The sequence below is a fragment of the Ananas comosus genome, linkage group 8 (assembly GCF_001540865.1).
Source record: "Ananas comosus cultivar F153 linkage group 8, ASM154086v1, whole genome shotgun sequence".
Classification (NCBI taxonomy): domain Eukaryota; kingdom Viridiplantae; phylum Streptophyta; class Magnoliopsida; order Poales; family Bromeliaceae; genus Ananas; species Ananas comosus.
The window spans coordinates 6,406,258-6,424,164 of record NC_033628.1 but is presented as its reverse complement, the minus strand read 5'-3'; the positions used below and the strand labels follow the sequence as shown (position 1 = coordinate 6,424,164).

The 17,907-nt window shown below is 35.2% G+C and overlaps 1 protein-coding gene across 6 annotated transcripts in view; it reads right to left on the bottom strand.

Moving 5' to 3' along the window:
* The window catches only part of LOC109713859 (cell cycle checkpoint protein RAD17), a 32,287-nt gene continuing 14,587 nt past the window's right edge, over positions 208-17,907 (bottom strand). For 2 of the 6 annotated variants that reach the window (XM_020238109.1, XM_020238113.1), the window contains exons 6-12: positions 10,755-10,860; positions 10,297-10,601; positions 9,808-10,186; positions 8,615-8,740; positions 7,470-7,680; positions 7,328-7,388; positions 208-918 (exon numbers count right to left, since the gene is read on the bottom strand). In XM_020238109.1, coding sequence (XP_020093698.1) covers positions 670-918; positions 7,328-7,388; positions 7,470-7,680; positions 8,615-8,740; positions 9,808-10,186; positions 10,297-10,601; positions 10,755-10,860 — 1,437 coding nt within the window. In that variant the 3' untranslated portion in view covers positions 208-669. Of the gene's footprint in view, positions 919-938; positions 1,750-7,078; positions 7,230-7,327; positions 7,389-7,469; positions 7,681-8,614; positions 8,741-9,807; positions 10,187-10,296; positions 10,602-10,754; positions 10,861-17,907 lie in introns of those variants that run through there. The other 4 variants (XR_002217189.1, XM_020238111.1, XM_020238110.1 and 1 more) reach the window with 4 other exon arrangements.

Here is a 17,907-nt window from a genome sequence, read left to right as displayed (position 1 = left end):
AGCGATAGACAAAATCTTTAAGCTGAAGTTACTAGTTTGTATTAAAGCTCTTATTCCTCATAACCACACACACACAAAGCCCTTTCCTATCCAATACGAAACAATTGTAACACCAAAGAACAGGAGGGCCTACATATGAGCGCGCACTTGGCAATTGTTAAGGCTTGTTTTCCCTCTGTTCGAGGATGATTTGTTAGAACATATAAATATAGATAGCAGAAGGCTTAAGAATTCATAATATTATGATCATTATACATATCAGCGTAACTTCACACGTCTCATCAGATCTGCAGCGTCTAAGGCAATAACATGTAAGGCACATCCCCGCTCAACCTTTCCTCTCAGTTTCTATGTACAACCTATCTACTTGCACATAGCACATCAGCTGTATGAAGTCATTCCGAAAAAGCTAGTCCTCAAGAAAACCTGAAGCTCTGCGCGTTAACTGATGTTGCATTTTTTTCCAAACAAAGATGCTTCATCATCTTTAGATGGCTTAACTAATTCATTGCATACTTATAGAACCAAGCTTCTGCAAAATTCCTGAGCAAAACATACATACGGTTGACTTGAATCCTCATGCAGAGACTATCAGCATCAGAGTCAGGCCTTAGCAATTTTCAGCTCCATTTGCCAGCAGTTTCAGGGATAAAAGACAGCAATAGTGTTCTACCAATCTTCAATTTCATCTAGTTCAATTATGTCAGATTCATTTCCTTCGTAATCACTTATATCCATCAGATCCGAGTCATCTACGATATCATCTGGATGTTGAAAGCATTTCTTGCTTGTATGCACACCTACAGCTTTTTGAGAATCGAGCCATCTCATAGTGGGTCTGAAATCAGTAGCGATTGCGGAGATGCTATATGAGCCAATGGTTCTTGAGTTTTCAAATCTCTTCTTAAAAATCTGAACCTGCATTTTTCAACATCAGTAGTCGTATAAAGACAACATCAAAAGTTCCATAAAGGCTAACTAAGAGAGACAATAATTAGGCCTAGTTGCAGAATGAAAAAAAAAACTGATGGATGCTTGGTTAATCATTATCCTGGCCATATTTCCTCAACAGTCAGCATCATGAGGTTGCTAAAGAATAATCTAAAATTAGATGTACTCATTGAAGTTAATGAAGAAAAAGAAGAAAAAGAAAAATAAAGGGAAAAATCTCATTTCAGATATGATATAGCAATTTCAAGATAAGTTAACAAGGTGAGAAAGGAAAATAGACATTTTCTCGTGGGACAACTGACACTCCAATAGTGAGAACTGAACCAAATTCTCACTACTTCGCAAAATTATATACCAATACATATAAAAGGCCTTTCTGGATGTCGGAACAAGTTATTTATTGATGACTCCGACCGTCTGGAGATTTTCTTTTGACATTAAAATATCAAACAATCTATTGAAAGGTCCTCATGATAATGATTTTCAGGAATGTATTTCACCAACAAAGATGATTTACAATATTCCAAAAAGAATGACATGGGAACTGCATAAGCTGTGAAGTTGTAGACATCATGATAGACTGGTTACCACACACCCCTCCGCGAAACAAAAGAGATATGCCAAGGAACATGTTCATGCATCTAAACGGGCACCAAACGGAGAGCTGGTCACCCCTCTCCACCGCAGAATGTTAAGTCCAAACAATGTTCTTCCAATTTTCATCACCCCTCCGTTGTCTTTCTCTGCATACCTATTCTCATCTTCCGTCCCTGTGCCCTTTATAACGAAGGAAACTTGCTACACCAAGTTTTTTGTAGTTTGTAATGTATTCATTTAAAAATTAAGTATAGCATATATTATGGTAAAATAAGTATAAATAAAATGTGTATGCATTCTTTTGACTTGAGCTGTTCGGTTCCTCGAAAAGCGTGGGAAAAAAAATTCCAAGAGAAATTTTTGCCAAGAAAAACCATTTTTCCAATTTTCCGTCCGCTTCATTCTAAGGAAAACAAGCTTTTATGGAAAACTTGTTTTTCCATATTTTATGGAAAACTAGTGTTTTCGTTTTACTAAAAAAAAGGGAAAAACTAAAATACTAGTTTTCCATGAAATACAGAAAAAAAGATTTCCAAAAATGCTTATTTTCCTTCAAACCAAACGTGTGACAAATTGGAAAAGAAGTTTTCCATGAATTTTTTTTCTTAAAAAACTTTTTTCCACAATTTTGCGAGGAACCAAACAGTAGAGAAAGGGAGTATGAGTTGAAGTAATTAATTTCTACTTTCGACAAGCATATCTTAAACAAAGGAAGAGCCCACAAAAAGAGAAACGACTCCACACATCACAATATCCACAGCTCACTATTATCTAGTTCATCCACCATCTTCTACAACTCCTAAATAATTTATTTATTACGCCTAATTTGAAGAGAATCTACTAAACAGCATACCACATCCCAACAAACTTGTTGTACCTCCTCTCATTGGAACACCATCATTGTATCCAGGATCTCCTACCCTTCTATCGAATTATCTCATGCTAGTTTGCATGGACGCTAGCACGAGACACAAGACATACATGAGTCGAACATGGTGACTCAACTTCAAAAATATTAGGTCATCACGACAAATAAAATAATTTATTTTAATATAAGAATCTAAATTCATCTTGTACAAATTAATATTCTAAATATGATAAATAAACTCTAATTCTATACGTTATAAAGATGTAGCATGAACCAATTCATAATATTCATTACATGTATTATGGAGACCGATTTCTTGTAAATCAAATGCCTGAACTTTCACTACCGTTGATTTTTGGAACCACTTAATGCCTATGTAATAATATTCCAAACTTATGACTTTTTGTACTAGGCCTCTTAAATATTCTAGATCACATATTTTAGATTTTGATTTTGAACAATGACTCGTTGAATATTGGTTGTGATGTATTATATGGAGGAGGGATACACCAGCAGCAGGCAATCTTTTTCTTTCTTTTTTCTCTGTGCCTATTTTGAGATGTGTAAATGATGAGCGTTACTCGTGTGTCTGCTGCATGTCTGGTGTAAGGAAGTGAATTCTCGAAACTCGAGGATTAGACTTCGACCAGAATCGACTAGTTGTTGAGTGCGTAGGCTTCGGAAAGTCCGAAGGTGTTTATAATGCATAAAGTGCATTAAGGAAGGGCCCGCGAGAGCACCAAGTGCAAAACTTGCACTGGAGCAGAAATGCTCTCGGGGACCGGTCCCTGGCAGGGAGGGACCGGTTCCATCAGGCTGGGCTGCGGGGGTCTCTGATGAGACCGGTCCCTGGTGGTGAGGGACCGGTTCCCGAACGTTGGCCCAGCGAAAATAGCCGAAAATTGGCTAAGTCCCGAAAACTCAGCTCTCGGGAACCGGTCTCTCGGACAAGGACCGGTCTCCCGGGGACCGGTCTCTCAAGCAAGAACCGGTTCCCGAACGCGAAATCCCCTCTGCTCGATATGGCAGCCTTCGGGGACCGGTCTCTCCGAGCTGGGACCGGTCCCTCACTGCGAAAATGCCCAGAGAGGGCTGATTCTAAAGATGAAAAGTCGAGGGGGCTATTTGCAAAATGGCCTTTAATAGGGCTTGGGGACCCCTCTCTCTCCCTTAGTTGCTCTCTTCCCCCTCTCTCTCTCTCACTCTTTTCTCTCTCTAGGAAAGAAAAGAAAAGAAAAGGAAAGAAAGGAAAGAAGGAGAAGAAGAAAGAGAAGAAAGAAAAGAAGGAAAAGAGGAAGAAGTAGAAGGAGAAGTCCAAGAAGAAGAAGAAGAGGGTCTTCTTCTCTCTCTCCTTCAACCTAGGACAAGCTTGAAGCTTAGGTTAGAGGTAAGCTTCCAACCCTTTAATGGAAATTCTAGGGTTTTGGGTTTTTATGGTTTAGAATTGGTTCAAATGGAACCTATTGGGAATAAATAGATGGTTCGAGCTCAAAATCGAAGCTCGCACCATGGATTTCCTTCTCGTCGCCATTCTAGGGCACGGATTGGGATTTTGGGAAATTTAGGGTTTTGATCTATCTTAATAGGTCGTAAACCAAATTGCTAGGTCTCGAAACGCGTCGGCGAAGACGGTTTGCCGATCCGACGAGCGGGTGCGGAGTTATCGCCGAATCGGGTACTCGAGGGCTCGCTTTGCCCCGAGGAGTTTAAGCGGCGTGCAAGAACCGCAACGTCGAGCTTTCTACTACGCATCGCCAAGAGGTGGGTGGTGTCCATCCCGAAGCAATCGGGCTCCCTCCTATGTCTTAGTATATTTCGATTCTGCATCTTGTATTATTGCATCATAGGATTATTATGCATTGCCTTTCCTTATGCCTTCCTTGATGATATCGTAGCATGTATTGGATACTTGATATAGAGGATCGGTGAGGATTGGGTCGAGTCTTATGAATCCTATAGTGTAGAGAAAATGATGGGCTCAATGGCTAGTCTAATGATGAACAAAGAACGAGTGGCATCTAGTCAATAGTAAACCATGAACGAGTGGCATCTAGTCGATAGCGAACAAACGGACAATCTAGTTAATAGTGTATGTGAAAACTACGGACTATATGATGATTGTAACCCTAGAGGATAGGGCATTCTCGAGACGAGGATTGGATCATGCTCACGGTCTGTTTCTAAATCTTGTGATGGAAGCCCCACACAAGTAGTGCGCTCCGGATGTTGGTCACGTGGGATCGCCTATTTTGGGTCCCAAGGGTTTGCCTATTTAGGCCCCGACAGACGGTCTCGGTTCGTAGTGCGAGTTGACCCTCCCTACCTTCGAGATGGCTAGTGAGCAGTAGGCCCCTTCAGGGAAGCCACGAGATTAAAAATAAAAACAAGTGAATAAGATCGATGAATAGGTACTTAGCTTTACCTTTGGCATGACGACCGGTTAGTCGCTTATCAATTCATTGGACATGCATCATATATTCATGATTGGGCATAGTAGAGTAGCTTATTTCCCGTCATTTACAGCTTTTCTTATTACCTATCTATTGGTATATCTACTTGTGCCCGCTTGGACCTAGTGGGGAGATCGGCGGAGTCGGCGGCCGAACCCACTGGGAACTAAGGAAGTTAGTTCTCACCCCCATTTTACTACAGGTTCGAGTTCGGGTGTCCCCGGTGAGCGCGAGGATCGCGGTAAGGGCCCGGCGCTTTAGTCGCATTAGCTACCTCCCTTTTGCATTAGCCATCACCCTTTTTGTATTTGAGAGTAGATGTTGTATAGGGTGAGGTGGAGTGATTGTATTTATATTTTGGAAGAATGTAAAAGATGTAATTGAATGTATTAAGTCAAATGAATGTAATAGATAGCTCTTCTCTCTTTATGTACTTGTATATGTTTTATACTTGTATCTTGCTCTCGTCTTGTTGCACTGGTGGTGCTTTTGATCATGTATTTATGAATTGATTCCTGGGTAAATTCTTATACATGATCGGTTGGTTTGCCTTGGGCGGATGGGGTAGGTCCTGTCCGTTCGGCGTCTGTTCGACGCGCCCGGGCCGGACCAAATTGGTAGCGGTCCCGGGGCGTGACATCTGGCGTCCGTATCTGCAGCCAACTTTTTCTTTTTTTTTTCCTTTGTGCCTATTTGGGATGTGCAGATGATGATCGTTACTCGTGTGTCCGCTGCATGTCCGACGTCCGAATCCAGCGCAGACACATCCATGTATCAAAGATCTCAAGTTCTCTCTCTCTCTCTCTCTCTTGAGTACCTTATGCAGAGAGATATAAGACAACTTCCCTTATGCAAACAAAAAGCTTTTTTTTTCCTTCACAAAATAATTTAGCTTTCCAAGGTCTACTATTAATATATTTACTGCTAGCTACTACACTTATTTCTAAGACACATACAAAATCTACATGCCATGTGCACAAATAACAATAAAACAAAATAGCTCTCTCTCTCTCGCTTAGTTTGTTGGACTGGAACACTAGTTTTTTCCATCGCCTTCTTCCATCTTTAACTAATACAAAAGGGAAAAAGGTTTTGCTTTTTTTTTTAATCATTTCCCTGCACTTTTCCGGCTTGTCCATCAAAATACTATCAAGAATATCCTAGAAGAATAAGAAAAATAATCTAAACACGATTTGAACTTGTTTTAGCTTATTCCAGGATATTCCTAATCAAGGTTTAAAGTGCCGCCCCGTGTGTACCATGCCACCAAGAAGGTGGCCGTGTGGCACGATACAGGGGGGTCTCAAACCCCCCTCCGTGCCACGGCACGCAGCACCATACCACACGAGACAGAGTGGCACGGTGCAGCGTGCCACGGCACACTGCCGTGCCGGCATTGCTATTTTTTTTTTTCACTTTTTTTTTCTTTTTGTTTTTTTTTTTTTTTGTTCTTTGGGATATCCAAAGCATCATATATACTCCACGCCCCTCCAAAGACATTGCAAATCGAAAATTTACTTATTAGGTAAGTCAAAAAAATTATAATTTAATTTTTTTGTTTATCAATATATGGACAAAAGATTTGTTCGAGCCCTCTGCTTCCACCACAGATATCTATTTTTTCTTCACAAATTATTTTATCAAAATTTGTCGCACCGCGAAATTTTTGGCGAATTAAGGGAACAAAATCAAACTCAATAAACAAATTTTGAGCCACATCAAGCATAAAAGTTTATTTTTGCGCTAAAAAATTGAAAATACTGATAAAATTAAAAGCTAAATTAAATCAATTGATACTTAAATTTATTTAATTTATTTGTCATATAATTTATTGCTTAATTTTTTTGATAGATCTACTAATTTTTTTAAAAAATAAATTTAAAAAATAATTTTTTTCATATACTTTTTAAAATAATTTTTTAAAAATAATTTTTTAAATTATTTTTTTTGTATTTTATAAAAGAAAGGCTGTAATATGGTCAAAAGAAAAAAAGAAAAAAAAATGTCTTTGCATTTTAAAAATTCTAACATGTAAAAATTTCTATTCTGCATCAGGTATAATTGTACTTTACATACAAAAAAACTTACAAATATGTTAATTGATGAGTATAGTAAGCTATACATAGCAAATATTCAGAATTATTTGATTAAATCTTTCAAAATAACATTACAAGAGTTTATTGGAACCAAAAAAATTGAAATAAGTCCGTACCAAAGTATGCCAGTAGGAGATCGTGACTCGTGAGTATCCATCGGCACGCAAGCGTACCATGTGTCGGCACGGAAGCGTGCCGGTGCCGTACCGTGCCAGGCAGACAGCGGCATGCCCCCGTGCCACGGCACTTTAAACCTTGTTCCTAATTCTAGGGAACAAAAAAGTTATCCCCAATATCTGTTCCCAAACCAAATGCAACCTTTAAGAACAAGAGAGCAAAGAATATTGGATATTATAGTGACTTACCTCACTATATCGTAAAGATTGTTCAATTTGCCAAATTCTTGGACTACGGATAGGATGCCACCTGTAAATGACGATCTCTGATAAGAAGCTTTAATTTCAATCTCAGTAAGTCAATGGAAAAGTAGATAAAATGAAACTAGACCTTGAAGAAGGCTGTGAATTTCCAAAGAGTACTCCACGTGCAGCAACTGAAACAGCAATTGATTGCGTTAAACTTTCTGTTTTATGCCTCTCACCTGTCACCCTATGCAATGATGGTTGTACACCACCACAAAGAAGGCAATCTGCATCACTTAAATAGGAAGCCACAAGTCCCGCATCATCAACAGCTTCATCATTTATGAAATCAAGAACTGAAAAAAAAAAAAGTAAAGAAAGAAGAAAGGTCAATTGCATCAACATTCGAAAAGAAGAAAGTTGGCAGCATGATCATATACGGATTTAGAGCTGATTTCGAGATAAAGTTTGACTTAAAAGAGGCAATGAGAAATTAAGAAGCATCTGAATTACGGGGTGTTTGTCCATGGTTGTTCACTTTGTGCTTAGTTGGCCCCCACTTTCACTCATTTGCTAACAACAATTCAGATTAAGCCTAATTTATCAGTTTTCAAGTAGGAATCACAAATCAATTGATAAAAAAAAATAAAAAAAATAAAGAAAAAACAAACTGAAATAGAAAATCAATTCAGTTTTGGCTCGATTAACAGTATGATCAGTTCAATTATTCTTTACTTTAAAAAGTGTTCCATTACGACCACAAAGCATATATGGTGCCATGGTATAGCAGTGGAGATCCTAACCATTGTCTCAGGTTCAAATCCTACATAGACCTTGTTATTCACCTTTTATTATTAGAAAATATATTATGTCACGTCAGCCAACCTTATGATTTGGAATAAGAAACACAATAGTATCATTTATCCCTGCAACATTTGCACTATCCATTTTTTTTATTACGGTGCATATAAAAAAAAAAAAAAATCAAGTATTAAACATGTTAGATGAGTAACAATAACAACTAAGCCTCCAGTGCTACTTGGGATCAGCTATATCAATCATATTATTTTATTATGCTCTGTTTTGGGTTGTTTTTCTCTTCTTTTCTTTCAGGGCCAATCTAGATGTTTTAATAATGTCAGTTTTAATAATCCCATACCTCTCAAGGTATCTCCTATTCAAAAATCAATAAACCTACTTAAAAAGTGAAGTAGGATAAAAGTATCAGGAAAAATATGATGCTAGCACACATCCGAAAATGATGAAGAGCAAATTCAGAGAGAGCATCACCATTTTCAAAGAGAAAATCGATAACAGTCTGTGTTTGCCCATCCACCTGAGAAAGAACTTTTTCTGGAGAATCCATTTTCAGCTGATTTCTTCTAAGTCTTTCTTGCAGAATGAACAAATCTGATTCTAGTGAAGCAAACAGCAATATCTCCATCAGGTCAGACAGATAAAACCAATGCACCTACACTAGTTAGTTTATTAAGTAAAAGGAAACATTTCTCTCTTTTTGAACACTCCAAATCATCAGGACAATAGTAAGCAGCTGCTGCATACTTTAAAAATAAACAATTTGGAATAGAAAAAAAAGGACATTTCATGATGACAACAAGAAATAAATCAATTGTAAAAAAACTGTGGGGTACAATCACCAAAGCAAACAGTAAGCTCTCCCATGTCAAATGCGCATTGAGTAGCAAAACTTACCAGGTAATAATAGGTTACCATAGATACATAATGATACTTCTTCAGAATATTACTTTTCTATAGAAGAAACCACACTACAAGTATGGGTGGAATACAACTTGGGCATTATCAAAATTCTTCTGGATAATACGACGAATAATTCAATTATAAAGCAACGATAATGATGGTGAGCCCATCAAAGGCAAATTACGCAGAATTGTCCTTTGATCTTTTATTTGGGTTGGGCAAGAAGATGAGTTTTGTCTCTTCAATTTGATTCTAACAGTAAATAAGACTCCTTATGTGCTGACAATGACTCTAATTTCAAAAGTGATGAGATGATCAACCTTGCATTATTGTGAAAACTGACTTCAATCAGTCAGAACTCCTATCTTATTATATTCTTTCTTTCAATATTTTATTACCAGCAAATATTGATTCAAAAGTTGTCTAAACAATCCTTTTCCCCGTGGCAGAAAACTAGGACAAATCCTAATGAAGATGTGTATAACATACTGCCCTATGGTTACAGCCTTAAAAGGATAAGATGATCAGCACAAACATGATGAGCTGGCTAAAGGAAATTCTTCATTTATCTGTATCAAATCTGGATGGTAGCACTAGATAACATAGTATCTTTTGTCAAATTATATATCAGAGATGAAATTCTACCAATAGATTTACAGGCAAAAGATCAACTTACTTTGACACATTAACAACTAGAATCTGCAATGTGCAGCTCATACAATGCCCCTAAATATCAAGCAAAATACAAAATCATAATTACGTACCAACTTCAGCACTCTTGCATGTCTCCCTCTTGTTGTGAAGAAACTTTCCCAGGGCATGAAATAATGAAAGTGTTTCATCCCTTCCAAATGGAAGAGAGATTGTACAATTGAGACTGTTATCTTCCTGCCTTGCATCCAACAATGAACAAGGATCACAAGAATTTGATTCTGAGTGTGTGGATCCTAGTCTCACTGCAGAAACTAAGTTCTCTGGCTTAAGACAATAGTACTGCAATGATGCTATTGCATTTCTGATGTCACCTCCACTGGCTTTTGCTATAAGATCAATTGACTCAGTAGTCACATCACATTTCTCTTCTTTGCAAACTCTAAGAAGAGTTCTCTTGATAGAATTTGCAGTGATCGGCTTGAAAGCCACCTGAAACATTTAAATTATTTAATTGGAACTAAATTGAATGTCTTCAAGAATTTTATTTGCTTTATCCAACAATATGGGAACTTCATAAAAAGTTAAACAGGAAAAAGGACCTTATGAGCGCCAGCTCTTTCAAGAGATAATTCAAGTTCTTCATATTTCATGTCATCAATAGACTTGGGTTTGCAGTAGTGAGTAATCAGGATAACAGTTGGAACTTGAGTCCAGCAAGTAAAGTCTGTTAAGCACCTGTTTAATCTTGCAAAACCAACCCGTCCATTCGTGAAAGGTATGTCGTCAATTAACAGTATAATAGGCTTTCCTGAATCTGCCATTCTTGTTGCAGGAAGCAATGGAAATTTCCTTATGCTTTCGACAAAGTTCTCAAATTCTTCCAATTTGGAGACATATCGTAGTCCTAGAAACATATAATATCACTCATAATAAAATTAGAAATAAGAAGCCACAAATAATTGACAATGTTAATATGATGTAACGACTATTCGCATAGTCTCATAATAAATAACAGAAGGTCAAACAATAGTTTAACGCACATTAAGATATAAAGTACCTGAATTTACATTATTATGTAAATGCTCCTGCCAAAGCGTGGGAATAGGAGCTTTCCATTCATACAGCACAGCATCAAGTTCTGAGGCAAGTGTACGAATAGTTGCCTGCAGAAACGGACTTAATTCTCTGTGTAGCCTTCTACACCAGAAAAACTCAGTGTAGCCTCTTTGAGAGACAAATTCTCAGTCTAGCCTTATTTCTGCTAACTAGGAGAGAGAGAGAGAGAGAGAGAGAGAGAGAGAGAGAGAGTTAGACAATAATATTTCAAGTGACCTGGAAAGTGAAGGAGATCGAGGTCGAACTATTATGGTTTAAGCTGGTTGCTCTAAAAATAGAGATGTGACAAGTCTACTCATTTCTCTCTCTCTCTCTCTCTCTCTCTCTCCCACAAAAAAAAAACCTCCCTTGGCATCATGCACGTGAATCAAATTGGGCATTTGTTAAAATTAACAACTCCTTATCGATCATTAATTGTTAATGGCATTATATTCGCAATTTCATCAGTTGGAAAAAAGAACAGTGCAATTTAACAGAATCATCATTAGACATAACAAAATTCCTAATAAATTGAACTAACTAAATTAAAAGAATTAAAATCAAGGAATTTCAGATAAAAGATAATAATTTAGTGATCTATTTCAAAATAGCCTATACTTGGGGCGTCCATAAAAGTTTTTATGAAAAAAAGATTTGCATTGCAATGAAAATTGAAGCATGAATGCACTGCCTTGAGAAAAATAATTGCATGCACCAGATTTGTCACGCATTGCATTTATAAAATCTAATTATAAATGCTTCAAAATCAAAATATCATATGGATCAAACAATGTGTCTTTCTATACTGTTGGTTTGATTTTTTGTAAATAAGCCGTCCAGATGTTGTACACTGTATCTATTAATTTAGATTGTCTTTATTTAAAGATATTAATTTATATAAAATAGCACATGGCGCACCAAATGCGTGCAAATTTTCCCATTTACAGTTCATCTCCAATCTTCACCAATAGTATAAAGTTGGAAAAGAAAAAAATGTTTTGGTCCCATTTATGCGTACCCTCTATATTCGCTGTTGTGCTAGCCTACGTTGCACTAGCATATCACGTTGGCTTAGTGACCTTAATCAACTATTATATCTTGATGATTACAAATAATAATGATTTTAGAACAAATGATTTCCATTGAGTTTGATCTTAATAGTTCCTCAAAGAATTGGGTAAAAGCCACACCGACCCTTCCAGGGTTATATTCAACATATATAGCATACAAGGCTTTAGATAACTATTTAAGCTAGCTATAATGCAACTAGGATAACCAAATAAGGAAAATATAAGAATTATACCTTAAATACATAATTACACTAGTACGCTAATTGCTAATTACTCTTAACATTTTGAACTCTTGAAGAACTCATGTGTTAAAACCATAAGATCAAGAAAGAAGGTTATTGAAGAGCTCAAGTTCAAGACAAGCTATCCATATGATATTCTTTTGTTTAGTAGTACATTGTAAATTATGTAGCGGTATAGCCTAAGAATGAAGTTGAGAAATAATGACTTAAAAGGAACTGTCTGTTCTTCACTAAGCACACATGAATCAAATGGGTACATACATCTTAAGTGAGCAAAAAGAAGTCAAAAGCTTGATATTAGAGATCGACTTTGAGACCAACTAAAAATTTTCATGTTTCAGCCAATTGCCAGATTCAGGTGCCAAACTAGGCACCCAATTTTCTGAGTCGCGCCCAATTTCACATGAAACAGCATCTGACAGAAGAAACCGAGCAACCAATTCTCTAAGGCACTGTAATAACAAAGGACCAAATCAAGGTTTAAAGTGTCGTGGCACGAAGGAGTGTCGTTGTCTGCGTGGCACGGTACGGCACCGGCACGCTCGCGTGCCAACACATAGTACGCTTACGTGTCGATGGATACGTATGACCTCCTACTGACACGCTTTGGCACGAATTTATTTTAGTTTTTTTTATTCCAATAAACTCTTATAGTGTTATTTTGAAAATTTTAATCAAATAATTATGAATATTTGCTATATATAACTTATTATACTCATCAATTAATATACTTGTAAGGTTTTTTGTATGTAAAGTATAACCACACCTGATGCAGAATAAAACTTTTTATAAGTTATAATTTTAAAAATACAAAAACATTTTTTTCTTTCTTCCGACCATATTACAATTTTTTTTAATAAAATACAAAAAAATAATTTTTAAAAGTATTTTAAAATTATTTTAAAAAGTATTTGAAAAAATTATTTTTTAATTAATTTTTCAAAAAATTATTAGATCTATCAAAAAATTATGCAATAAATTATATGACAAATAAATTAAATAAATTTAAGTATCAATTACTTTTAATTTTATCAATTTTTTAATCTTTTAAGGCAAAAGTAAATTTTTATGTTTGATGTGTCTCAAAATTTGTTTATTGAGTTCGATTTTATTCTCTTAGGTATCGTTTGGTTCGAGAATAAGCAAAAAGTGGGTATTCCGGGGATAGGTATAAATTGAGGTATAAGCGGGGATTAGATCAATTTTGCGTTTGGATGAAAATTGGGTTATTCCTGAAAATAAGAAAAATAGCGTTTGGTTAGGTTAGATGGAATAAGAATTAAAGTGGGTAGTTATAAATAAAAAATAATAATATTATTCTTTTCTTTATATTAGAATTAGAATTTTTATATTTTATATTTATATTTTAAAATTTAAAATATAAACTTTTAAATTTTAAAAATCAAAATTAAATTTTAAAATTTTAAAATCTCAAATTTATAATTTAAAAAAATTAATTTATCATGAATATTATTAGATAATCATAAATGTTAATTAATACATTAATTACCAGATTAATTAATCATTAATCAATTAACCATGAGTACTGTTAATTAATAAATTATCTAACTATAAATAATTTAATAAGTTAACAAATTAGGCTAATAAATTAATATATTAGTAAATTAATTAATTAATTAATTAATTAATTAGTTATGTTGGTAAAAATATTAATTTATTAATCAATAAAGATATTAGTTATTGCATAAACACACTAATAAATAATTATTAATTTAGCTAATATTTTATTATTAAATTAGTTAATTTTTAATTTAGCTAATTAGTTAATAAAATGATATATATAATATATTAATTAATAATATTTTCTTATTAAATTAGTAGAGGTATAAAGAAAAAAATTTGTTATTCCACCAAAAGGGTGGAACAACAAATCCCCCCTCTTAACGGGTTATTCTAGAATAACACGTTAAGAGGAGGATTAAATAAACTCACTCCCTCTTATAGTGTTTGGATGAATTAGAGGGATAAAGTGGTCTATTCCCACTTTATCCCTCAACCAAACAATGCCTTAATTCGCCAAAAATTTCGCTCGCAGCCCACCACTGACTAAGTAGTTACACAAATAGAGTACAAAGGTTTGATAAAGATATATATTGAGCTATAATATATTGGTTCCAAAAAAAATAAATATTTATTGTGATAGTGTGTTGGCACATAGGTATTTTTGTGATCAGCACATCGGCACGGCATGATGCACACTATACGACATGACACACACTGTACCAAATCGTTCTACCAATTCTTGGCACGATCCCATACCACACTTAAATCCTTGCATTAGATAAAAAGAATAATTTATTCTATGCAGCTGGTTCATATGTGGTTCAGTGCACCATGTTTTTATCCAAGATACAAGGACAAAGAATAAAGGCAGTGCACTAATATGGAAATATTATAGGTTTCTGCAATAATTTGGCCCAATAAGAGAGTGTGCAAAACTGAGTTCATGTGGTGTCCAGGCAGAGAGAGAGAGAGAAAGAACAAATAGAGTTGTCACATAAAATAAAGAGACGGAGTTTACTAGCCACAAAATCCGACTAGTATTTCACCCACTTCATTGTCACTTGAAAAATCAACTTAAACGTTCGTCTCTTTGCCAGCAGCAACAATAAGTCTAGATTAAGAATTTAATTTGAAAAGAAGCTAAACCAAGAATTTCTTTGGTGTAGAGAGCTAGACAGGGAATAAAGTCACAAGAAAGGTTATTGCTTTATATATCATATCGTCGAGAAAATAACTTCATCTACNTAATTGTTTTTATCATTAGATATTCTCTTTCTTACTTCCCCCTAATTTTAACTTCTTCATCTTGTGGAGGCTTGAAACATATGATACCAGCCAACAGAAAGTTGGCAAGAGGCTTCGTGTTGCTGCAATATCTCCCTTAAATCTCAATCTAAGTGCAGCAAATCTTGAAACCTTGTCAGACACTTTAATTTCCTGGAATAGACAAGATGATTTAGAGATTAAGTCATCGAGGAAAAATGAGGTCATATTACATGCTTGATTTCTAAATAAGGTTTTTAACCTCCTGCATCTGCTATCAAAAAACTGATTCAGTACTTTTTTACAGGAAGACGATGAAAATCGGGGACACGATGATCTATCCTATTCTGCGTTGAATGAAGATGATTTTCAGAAAGTTTTGATTGAAAATAAGCTTGGATGTGATGTTTATCTGAAAAAAATAGAGCAAGATAAAGATAGTGTTGAGTTCTTACAACATGATAATCTGGTTTCAGTATTGATGCCGCCTCCCAGTTTCTCAGATAAGCTGAATGTAGTGTCCAGATCTGAGGAAGCTAGATATTATGTTGCCATACAGATCTTTGAATCTAAGGTCAGGCATATATTTCATCTACTATTTAGTTATGTACTCTTCTGTTCATGTTGAAAATCTTGGAAATGATTCCACTTAATTGCAGGGACTACCAATTGTAGATGATGGCAACAATCATGATTTTTTTTGTGCATTGCGATTGCTTATCGACAGTAATGCCTCGGATCAGTACAAGCTGTTCCCACAAAGTGCGAGGACAAGATGTGTAAAACCATTGATCTCAAATAGTAGTGACACGAGCAAAGGCCATGCTAAGTGGAACGAACTTTTTATATTTGAGGTTCCAGAGAAGGTAGCCATAAATTATTTACTGTCTTGCAACACTTGTTCTTTGAGCACCTGTAGGTCATTATAGAGTTCTAATTTTAGGTATATGGTTTCCTTTGTTAGAGTTTTTTAATTGGATCTTCCACGCTACCTGAAAAATAGAAATTCAGTAATATCATCATTCATAAGCAAACACATACTCGAAACAATAAGCCTGCATATGAGCATTATTTATTTTAGAAATTTTCATGGACTAATCTCTCTCAAATGTTGCAGTTTGCTTAGTATCAACTTCATCTTCATTTTATGAGTTACCCTGGTTGAGTTGTTGCTATGCATAATCATCTAGTCTTTCAATTTAACCATTGGCCAATTCCTATCAAGGCGTAGGCACTACACAGCTGTAGTTTTCTTTACATAACCATGCCTCAAAATTAAGTTGAGGGCTAAAAGAACTGGCTTTTGTTCCTGTAAGTAGGTGTTGAGCAGATTGGGTTCATTCATATTTTAGCCAACCTATTTAATCAGTTCTATGAGACAACAAACTGAAACAGACCTCACATGATCAAGAAACTGAACCTAACTTTTGAGGGCTAAAAGAACTGGTTTTTGTGCTGGGAGGTAGATGTTTGAGCAGCTTGGGTTCCTACCTGTTTAATCAAGTTCTATGGAACTGCAAACTAAAACAGAATCCACATGATCAAGAAACTGAAACAAACTGATTTAGGCGGTTTAGCTTTGGCTTCCGTTTAAGTTATATATATATATAGAGAAAGAGAGAGAGAGTAGGGCTACTATACCCTTATGAGTATAGAACCCTTTGTACTCGTAAGTTGTTTTCAATGGAGTTTCCAAATCGGCGATCCATACTGTTAAATATAATCTAGAATATTTAAAACTTCTAGAAAATAAATTTCGAAATTTTTTGAAATTATAATAAAGTTTATCAAGCAGGTATAAAATAAACGGACAAAATCAAATGACTTCCTAAAAATAGAGAATCAGATACTTCAATTTAAGATCGGAGTTATTAATCTTTATCTAGATAGTAAATAGAATTTTCTATCAAAAATTCAACCGATTTCGATTATTTTATACCATTAAACTAGGAAGTATCTCATACCAGCTATTAAAAATTGTCAATTTTGAGATCTTTTGATCATAAGATAAATGATGTCAAAAAATTATGAGATTTGATTTTAAGAAGTTTCAAATGGTCTAGATAATGTTTAACAGTATAGATCGTTGATTCGAAAGTTCCATCATCGAAAACGACTTATGAGTACAAAGGCGATCGTACTCATAAGAGTATAGTAGCCGGACTCTATATAATGTTTCACTAAACAATGATATGATTCACGAAATAAAAGTTAAGGTGAGAGTTTGATTTTCTTTGCCTAGATGATCATTGTTTAAGGTGATACTTTATATGCATGAAAACTTAAATTTGAAAGTAGCAACACAACAAAATAATCTTTCAAAATATAAATAATGTTGTACATAGTCAGTCACAGAACTACATTGTCAAGTACAAATAACAATTTGACAAACAACAAAATAATAGCAAAATCTTCTCTACTAGCCAAGACATCAATCTCAATATGTTGATGACGAATTCCCGGCTAGAAAAGAAAATCAGAAAATAAGGGAATTTGTTTGCAAAAGCTGAAAGGTTGTTAGCTCATGCAAACAAGTTAAAGCCATCAAGAATGTTCATGTAAATAGACTCAGGAAGAAATGAAAACTCATTGATTAAAAGTGATGATTCCATAAGGGAGAGTCTGTTTGTAAGCGAAATCAGGTATAACTATAGTCACACTGAAACTATAGTTTCCCCACAATGAGTTTCTTCAATAGTAATTTGTTTTTAAAGAATAGTCTGAAAGTCAGTTCTACTATTTGTTTTGATGAATCTCAACTAAGGTGTAATCGTGTAATTAATATTTATTCGATTAATTATGGAAAAAATATTGAATTTACAATTGGATGGTGGAGGGGCCTTCATGCATTTTTAACCTTTTAATTGGATGGTGGAGGGGCCTTCATATTTTGTTGCTAACGATAGGCACGGATCAAGGATTTAAGTGTCGTGGCATGGGGTCATGCCGAAAACTTGCTGGCACGGTATGACATGGTGCGTGTCGAGCTATGCTAATGCGTGTCGGTCATAAAAAA